The 9626-nt window shown below is 39.5% G+C and overlaps 1 protein-coding gene across 1 annotated transcript in view; it reads right to left on the bottom strand.

Moving 5' to 3' along the window:
- Positions 1 to 615: 615 nt before the first annotated feature.
- The window catches only part of osbpl3b (oxysterol binding protein-like 3b), a 30579-nt gene continuing 21568 nt past the window's right edge, over positions 616 to 9626 (bottom strand). The window contains exons 11-22 of the mRNA XM_062422182.1: positions 8990 to 9120; positions 6776 to 6913; positions 6012 to 6105; positions 5465 to 5694; positions 4355 to 4492; positions 4157 to 4220; positions 3966 to 4044; positions 3705 to 3849; positions 2714 to 2858; positions 2483 to 2609; positions 1712 to 1834; positions 616 to 1538 (exon numbers count right to left, since the gene is read on the bottom strand). Of these exons, the coding sequence (XP_062278166.1) occupies positions 1442 to 1538; positions 1712 to 1834; positions 2483 to 2609; positions 2714 to 2858; positions 3705 to 3849; positions 3966 to 4044; positions 4157 to 4220; positions 4355 to 4492; positions 5465 to 5694; positions 6012 to 6105; positions 6776 to 6913; positions 8990 to 9120 (1511 nt within the window). The 3' untranslated portion in view covers positions 616 to 1441. The remainder of the gene's footprint in view (positions 1539 to 1711; positions 1835 to 2482; positions 2610 to 2713; positions 2859 to 3704; positions 3850 to 3965; positions 4045 to 4156; positions 4221 to 4354; positions 4493 to 5464; positions 5695 to 6011; positions 6106 to 6775; positions 6914 to 8989; positions 9121 to 9626) is intronic.

The raw sequence follows: 9626 nt of genomic DNA, 5'->3' as shown, positions 1-9626 counted from the left end.
CATTGTGAAATAAACCGGATAGGTTGCTAAATTTCTATGGAAAACAGTAACCGAAACCAACCCATAAAATGACCATGATGGGAGGAGTCTGAAAAACTGCAGCCCTTAAAATTACATAATTTAATGAGTGATCTTTGAACTCTGTCCCACATTCAAACTAAAAAGACAAAGCAAGGAGAGGCTCTATAATGTTATGGACACTCACTTTAGAGAGTTGTTACACCAAAAAACAAATGTATGGAACAAGCTCCATCTGTTCCAAGATAATAATGATTACCCCTTACTGTTTAATAGAGTCAAACACCTTTCATGCCCTATGTAAATATACATCTTTCAGCCTTCATGGGATGTTAGGAAGTCCAGTGGTTCAATGCTTCTGGTTCACATAACCTATTGACTAACTTCCTCCTCTTTAGACATAAGGCAAATTTAAAACTGATGATTCAGGTTTTTTACATTTACAACACAGCTGTGAATCTGTGTAGGCAGAAATCACTATTACTGTTTTGATCATACAGTCACAAATGACTCCAGAAGAATAAAGCATCAGTGTTTTTATTTGAGCTCATGGAGCATAGTTTGGACACTCAGGTCCTAAAGCCCATGGCCCTGGTAGACAATGGTGCATTGGACAAAGTGAAAAACGGATGGATTTGACATTTGCTACTGCTGCTCATAGTTACACAGTTGTTCACGTAGTCATAGCAAAAAAGCAGTAAAAGGTTCAGTAAGGATCATGTGAACAATACTCCTCTGTTCTTAAGAATTCCTTACAAAACATACCTTTTTTAAAACATCTAAAATATGCAACAAAAATAAATTAATTAATATGAATACAACCAGTAAGGCATCAGGCAAGTGCAGAATAAATATTGGATGTGTACACTTAATCAATGGCATATCAAGGCTAGTTTATCTCAGAGGTAGAGAATGTCCATGATGAGACCGTAGCTAAAGTGACCAGTTATTCAGTTCTTTTAAACTAGCAGAGACTAGTTATGAAAAGGATTTGTCATCCTCTATACCATGTAGTTTTCCATTTCCCAGTTTAAGTTGTACAGTGTATCATAAACAGGTGAAATTAGGGGCAAAAATTGCACGCACAGACACTCTCTAGAGCGCACTCTTGCTTGCTTGCTCCAGATTCCGGGAGATTGTATCTCATTTGCGGGCGTCAGGGAGCCGCTATCAATATGCGGGAGACTCCCGAAACTTCCGGGAGAGTTGGGATGTCTGCATTCTCATAATACGCTTGCATAAACATGTTTACACAACTCAGATTAAGCACTTGCTATTAAGGCAATAACTTTTAGATGAGCTCTAATGAAGAAAACCAGTACTGAATGTGGATGGTGCGACTGGAATACAGGCATCACCAGAACCAGCCTGGATCACAGTAGAGGCTGTGTGGGTCGAAATGTGTGTGATCACTCAGTTCAGGTCACCACAGTGTTGGAAAATCTATCTGGGAAAAGCCAACCTCCTTCCTCAGCTCCCAGTACCTGTTGTTGCTCACCCAGGTATCCTCCTTTGACTTCCTGAGGAGGTCGAAGAAATGCCAGAGGTGAGTGTGTTGATAATATTATACTTGTGACACAATCTGCTGTTACAGTGATAGTTGCATATAAAGTTGTTAAAGGATAAGACATGCTCACTTTCCCATAAATGACTTTCTTCACTAGAAACTAATAAATGTGCATATTTAGGCTACCTGAAGAATTTAGGTTCATGTGTCAAGTTGCTCTCTTCAAGGACTCTCCGTCTCTCTCTCTGCAGCTGTTCAATCCTCTGTTTCTGCTCCTCAGCGTCCTCCAAGTTCCCCTCTTCCAGCAGTCTGTCATTGTGAGCCAGACATATTCATTATGCAAACATGGTAAAACATTAATCTTCTACATTCAAATTTAATCTACACACATGTTTCTTGTTTTTGCTCATTGTTGTAAGATAATTCACCTACAGACAAACAGGATTTGGAGCAGTTTCCTTTAAAAAAAAACTTTGCAAATGCTTCATCATTCTGTGGTGCCTTACAGCAGCAGAGTACGACTTACAGACCTTAATAAATCTGAGCTAAAATGAGCTTTGAGACATCTAAATGTGAGTGGAAAGGAGAACACAGTAGCTAGTGCAGTTACTATTCTTAACATGAGTATTGATATTTCTATTTTGGTACTGTTTTGATCATAGAGTGTGTTGAGACAGCGCGTCAAGACCACATGATTGAGGTGCATGGTGTCAGATTATAAAAGGTGTGTTATTGAAATCAGACATCTATGAGAAACTGGCAGAAATATCACAGTTTTAACCTTGTTTCTCTTTTTTTCTTCATTATCCTGTTTCTCTTTTTTTCTTCATTATCCTGATTTAAAAATAGTGTTTCTCATGTAAGAAATCAGGTTATTGCAGAAAGCAGATTATAACGTTATACATTAACAAACATTATTTAAGTGCATGTAAATACACAGATTTTTTTTTCTCTTACCTTTGGTCCACACGCAGTCTGGTATCTGTGGGTGGCAGCAGCAGCTTCAGGGATGGATCCAGTTCATTCAGCTCAATAGCAAACTTGGTGAAACCATAGTACTGCTCATGGTCTACAGGCATTGCGTCTACATTGCACACAAACAACATCCACTGCATCAGACACTTTAATAGGAAGGCATAAATCATAAAAGGGCTTTCAGTGCATTCTCATAAATGAAACTTGTCATACTCGCTCTCCAGATGCACTTGGCTGAAGGCGGGTCTCCACAGAAAACTGCTTCGTGCCACTTCCCAAAGAGTTTGTGGATGACCTTCCCTTTCTGATCTGTGATAGTTCCCTCCACCTCATTCACACTTGAATTCCAGTATTTGGCCTGAGAAAATAAGTGACAATGAGAGAAGAATACCCTTTTAAAATGAATAACATCATTTTGAACAGCAGCAGTATAAGCCTGTCAATGGACAATGAAGCTTAAGATGATACTCTGGCAGTCAGCAGATGTAGTCAGATGCTGTAGCATACGCCGTCCTCAGCCTCTTGTTTGTTGCTTGGCTGGGTGTGTTTAAAGAGAGATGAGGATGCATAATGAGTTCTGACAGGTCCTGGCTTGCTATCCTGTATAGCTTCAGGAGGTCTTTCAAATGAGCACACGTTAAAGCAATTAACCTTCTCCTCTCAGAAAAGCCTTCCATACATCAAACACTGAAAACAGCGAGGGGTCCTTGTTGGCATGCAGGTGAAGAGCTCCATCTGTGTAGAAGGCTTATGGACTTACAGCAGACTTGAAATGCCATTTCTTTACTACCATGTCTTCTCATTATATCTAGTGTCAGCAGTGTTTGTTGATGAAAGAAAAGGAGAAAGTTAGATTCATATTCTCCACCTGAGTAAAAACACATTAATTTATATTTTGTGTTTACAGTGCTGACCTTCTGTCTACACCTTCTGTTCTTCTCTCTATCCAAAATTGAATTTAAATCTGATTCTTTGAATGCAAGACGCTCCCTGATATTCCACGTCGGTGTTGTGGAAATGCTATAAAACTAAAAGGTCAAATCATACGCTAAGGGTATCTACTGCAACTGCACTCTGAGTTGCCTCTCTGTTTGAAAGGTGCTATCTTGTCTTGCAGCATTTCACAGAAAAGTGTGGTTCAACCTTAAGTTTACCCACAGCTACTAAAACTGAAATTTTGCGCTGAAAAGCACACTTGCTTCACCTTAATGAAAGTGATCTTGCACTGACAGACGTTACTGCTGGTGTTTCTGATGGAGATCTCCCCATAGTGCTCTATCCAGCGCTGTCCGCTGAGAATGTTGTGGATGCATGACGTCACCTTGTTCCACTCATAGTGGTCTCCAAACCTGCAGAGAGAAATTAAAACACTATTCCTTACCATATGACACCACTAGATATTTGAATGAATGTTGATTTGAATAGGTGTCTGGTCAAAGGAGTGAATGAGGCTAATCAGACTCACCCTGGCAGAGTTACATGTGTGGTGCCAATAGGCACAATTTCCATCGACTTCCCCCAGAACTTGTTCTTACAACGCACATCTGTAAGATAAAAAGAAAAGCAACTGATGAAATTAGCATTCATCCTGGATTAGTGTCATAATCTTTACAGAAACATTGAGCATTAGTCAAATGAATCTCTTTAATCCACTACCTTGCCAGAAGATGAAGTTTTTAGACTCTGCATGGCAAGCTGAGATGGGAGGGTGATGGCTGACCTGATGATATGAAGGGCGATAAACAGTTAGGTTAACAAACAAAATTGACTCAGTGTTTGCTTTCAGTGCTTTATCATTCGTATACTGGGAATAGTGACTCGTTGATGAGTATAGTAACTGGGATTTATTCATACCTGCTCTGCAACAAATCGAAAGCCTTTATCTGGTCGGTCAGATTCATATGTCTCTCCCAGGATGGGGTTGAAAGGCTTTCCCCCAGTGCGGTAGTAGCTGGATGCATAACCTGATACTACGAACGTGGCTATGTACACCTACACACACAGAAACCAATGATGTTACTTGTGCTTTGTTTGTGATATTTATTACAAACAATGTGTCATATTAGTATATACTGGTTCATGTGTGTCGCATCCCACTTTAATTCTCAGCAGGTCTAATTTCCCCTCCATTTTATTGTAATGATCAGAGTACCTTTCTGTCTCAGTATCCCTTCAGTAGTTGCTATGAGTCAAATTTGCACAGATAATTACTGTGCTTCCACAGTGTAATCGGAGGCCACAGAGTGAGGCTGACACAGACTTCAACTGCTTTTCATTTCAAATTAATATACTCTACATGGCACATAACTTGTCTTTTATAATTAGGCAACTCCACAGGCTGTACTTCTGCACCTCCCACACAAAAATGAACAAATTTCACCCAACAAACTCCCATTGCTCCACAGTCCATCAATGCAAATGTGAGCAAAAGTAAAACATACAGAATTTTCCTGCTTGAAATTTAGAGACAGATTAATATTTATCCTAGAGGGTTGATGCAACTCTACTCCAACCACTCAAAGTGCTTTTACACTATAAGCCACATTCACACACATATGGTTAAGTATCTTGCCCGAGGACACTTCGACATGTGGACTGAAGGAGCTGGGAACACCCAATGTTGGAAGGAAAACAAGCCAACATTTTTTCTCTTTCTTATAACACCCATGAAAAAACCCATGTTTCTCTTTTTTTGAACACATAACTTGAGCAGACAGCCTGGACTCTCCACTTTAAACCTGGCTTCTGCTGTGATGAACGTTTGCCCTCATTTCTAGCTGTAAAAACCTAACCTATATACTTGGAAAAAACATGGGTTGTGTTTTAGAAATTCCAAAAACTTTTTCACAGGTCGCCTCACCAACAGCAACTGCTTGTCAGAGAAGGCCCAGTGAGCTCTATAAGTAAACATGTGATTCAAGCAAAAAATGCCCACACACTTAAAAAACACAAACCAACACTCACCATACGTTCAAAAGGGTCCTGTGTGTTAGCAGCCCTGTCTAGCAGCTCGCTGTACTCCAGCTCCTCACATAGTCTCTGCAGGGTGTTAAGTGGCTCATTAAGCTGCACTGGCATGGCCACTTTGGACAGGTCTTTGCCTATGTTGTTCCTAAGGATGTTCCACAGGCTGATGGTGCTGTTGTTGGGGCTTGGTGAGGACAGACAGGATCTACGCTGATAAAGGACAGTGCCTTCTTCAGCAGAGCCTGCATGGGGACATGCATTCCAAAGAAGAAGACCTTTGGATAGTGACTGCAACTAGCAAATATGAAAATGACTATAATACTAGTAAGTCAGGGGGAAAAAAACTAAACATAAAAGTTTTACTTATAGATTTACTTACAATTCTACAATTTGTAGAAAGTATGAATACAATTTAATTTAATGTTACCTATAATAAACTCATAACAGTCTATACAGTACATATATATATATATATATATATATATATATATATATATATATATATATACATACATATCATAACATGATAGAAGTGTTAGTTTACCTGAGTTTGGTCTCTCACTTTCTGTCTCATTACTGAAGTTGTCCATAGAAATGTTGTCACTAATGTCGCTGATGTATGAGTCATCCTCAGATATCTATAAAAAAACATGCAAACTTTAGATAATAGATCACTGATAAAAAATTTAACACAACCTGCAGTGAGGGATCGGGCAGGTTTCTTTCAACATCCTGTCAAATCAGCGGTAGAGATGAATGTCCTGTAGCACTACAGTGACAAATTTGCAGCTCGACTTGCTGTATTTTTAGATTAAAGTAATTAACTTCCATTTTCACATGGCTTCCGCTCCAGCTGCTATCTGATCAGACATGCCACATGAACACTAAAGAAAGATGTGAATGAAGTAACAGAGGGCAAAACATTGAAGACTTGAAGATGCTTCCAACAGTCATGTTGATTTAAAAGGCATGTTTTTCTCTCTGCAATACGGTGAATTGTCACAATAGATTTAAAAGTTACATGTTACAGAGACAGAATTGATGATCTGTTAGGTGATAAAAACAATTAAGTATCTCTAGTAATATTGTTTTAGACCCAACTTGTCTGGGTTCTTTTTTTTTTATCAGCTCTTCTCATCAAATAATAGCTACAGGAGAGGCATAAAGGTTTTGGTCATAAACAAGACAAATGAAAAGTAACAATGAGCCTGTTGGAAGTTTGTGCCACTGTCTGATTATGAGTAAAATACAGTCACTTAGATAGATCACTTCATCTGCCATTGATCACAGTTTAGAACTCATACATACCTCATTTTCAGAGGAACTAGCAGACAGCAAGACTTCTTGAGCATCAAAGAACTCGGACAACGACTCTGCAATTGAAGCTCTGCTCTCATTGGATACTTGATGCACTAGGGGACGGGATTCATCCACAGAGTCCTGTTTCTAGGAGACACAACATCACAGCTATAATTAAGAGCAAGAAAAGGGCATCATCATCATCATCATCATCATCATCATCATCATCATCATCATCATCATCATCATCATCATCATCATCATCATCATCACAGCCAGGAGAGGTGGGAATCACAGGGTAACTCACAACATGATGCAATCACAATATGTTGGTAATGACAGTGCCATGGCATACTAAAATCTGATGCGGAATATATTGAAAGACAGTGACCTATAATACAATACATCACTGTATAAGTGTTACTGAAGAGGATACCCCAAAATGACCCTAAAATGAGTCCTGCAGTACACTATATTTCTTCACTGCATTATGAAATGATTTAAGTTTAATAGATATTTATAGACAAATGAGATGAAACATTATGCAACAAAATATGCCATCATTTTAATGTTAAAACGACCAGAAACCAGCCATATGATGAACTACCAAAAATCTAGTTCAGTATTCAAATGTAAATACTGCTACAGAGGTTCCCTAACTTCACGAAGAATATACTGTATGAATCAAATGTATTGCAAGAAACTGTATCACAATATATTACTGCATCAGGTATTAAGAGCCAGTCAGAAGGGCAAGTCTGCAACAAGTGTGCAAACCCACTCTTGTGCAAGATTGCCAATTCAGATTGATGTTGACATTTACAAGATGCACACACAACAATTATATAATTTTCTGAAATCAACCAAATTCATGCAACCAATTTTCCACAGAAGCACACATGGAAGTGAGCAGGCCTGCCTATCCTTTGTTACTGTTAAGGCTGATTAATTAGCCAGAAGATAATCTCAGAGGAGGTGCATTAGTCTTGCACCGTGTATGCAACACATTTCCACGTACATGATTAGGTAGATCAGTTCACACTCTGTGGTCAGCAAATCTGATTAAGTGAGCAAAGAGCCTCATTTAGGAGACGATAATGTGGCAGGTAGTTTGAAGTGTTCCCCTCAGCCGTGTGATAGTGGACAGGATTAAGAGTAAGCACTTTCTCAAAGATAAGAATGGACTTTCAACTTATTTGAGGGGGTAGTGTTCCCTGAAAGTGTGCATGGAAGGAAATTCTGTAGTTATTATCATTATAAAACCAAGTGAGTTGAGTGAGGGGGTGAGAGGAGAGAAACATTTGTTGAATCTGGATGCAAGGGGAAGGACAGCTCATTCATTCTGTGGCAAATTCTAGACTGTGTGGGATGTAAAATAAAGATGGAGATAATAATAATCATCAGAATGGTAGGGGGTAGTGGAGGGTGGGGGGTTGGGGTGGGTGGTGGAGGGGTGAGAATAGTCACTGCATTCCCGCACCCACCTGCACAGGGGCAGAGGCATTTATTAGTGTGGGCTCTACGATGTGGGACTCAGCATGAATCTTGCACAGACGCTCTCTCAGCTCAGAGTTCTGGGCTAAAGCCTGAAAAAACACCAGTGTAAACATTGTTTATAGCACACACCCAACAAACAATGTCTTGATTATTGAAAACTGAACTCAAGTCCTTATTTTATCATCTGAGAGAAAGCTGATTGCATAGATAGAAATTAGGACAAAGATACGTATGTGTCAACGGTTACCTTTGTAGACCTCAACCAGGAAACCATCGTAGCCCAAAATATATCAATAACCCATTACTGACTCGCTGTGAGGTAGAGTAGGCAGATGAGTAATCTGCAGGAAAAGCTAGCACCCAGCAGGGTATTTAAAGTCAAAGAAATGTGTTGGTGTAGAGAGCACGTAAGTTCTAATGTGTCAAAAGAGAAGTCAGCTTGACAATGAACGTAAAGACTAGAAGAGTAGAAAAAAGGCCTCTGGGTGGGTGGTAGCAGCCACGGGAAACATGACTGATGAACATGTTCTGGTACAGGTGGGCAGACATCATACCAGCAGCTAGTAATCCCTCTAAGAGCCTCGACAATGTGTCACGCCTGACTAGTGGTGTGGGAGGATATGTCATCTGAGAGGAGCGTAAAAAGAAAGTGGAGTAACCTAACTTATTTCTTTTGACTGATTACATTTCTGTGTCTTTGAATATGTGTTTATGTATCACACATACCGTTGCCAGCGCATTCTTCAAGCCAACAACCTGCGGTGAGGTAGGGGGACAGGTTTCATGGTCCAGACATTGTTTCAATCTCTCTTTCTCAGACATCAGTGAACTGAGGGCTGACTTCATTGTGGTGTGCACTACAGAGAGAGAGAGAGAGAGAGAGAGAGAGAGAGAGAGAGAGAGAGAGAGAGAGAGAGAGAGAGAGAGAGAAACAGTAATTGCAATCCAATTAGTAGCCATTTCAGAACAATGAACCATAATATAGATACAGTCACAGTTATTACTTATCACCAGTGAGACCCTGACAGTTTGTTACGTCATGCTCTTAATAAAAAGGAACAAGCGTGAAATCTTGATCTCCTTTCCACAATTTTTGTTTTATGACATTAATATTAGCACGCATTTCATAATAGGTGCTTGAGAAGCTACATTATTGAAACGCACTGGCAATATTAATGTATCACTGTAGTGGATTACACCCACCATACATCTTCAGCTTCATAATTTTGAATGTGTAAAAATCTGGCAATTTATATGCCAGCAGAATTGTCAGATGTTCCCTAGAGCAACTTTTCACCATTTTACAGAAAAAGATGGAATCATTATGCCTGAATATGATGCATAAATCATTCTCATTGCGCCA

The sequence above is a fragment of the Scomber scombrus genome, chromosome 7 (genome assembly GCF_963691925.1).
Source record: "Scomber scombrus chromosome 7, fScoSco1.1, whole genome shotgun sequence".
Taxonomy (NCBI): Eukaryota; Metazoa; Chordata; class Actinopteri; order Scombriformes; family Scombridae; genus Scomber; species Scomber scombrus.
Note: the sequence above shows the minus strand (reverse complement) of the source record. Positions and strands in the feature narration are given on the sequence as shown.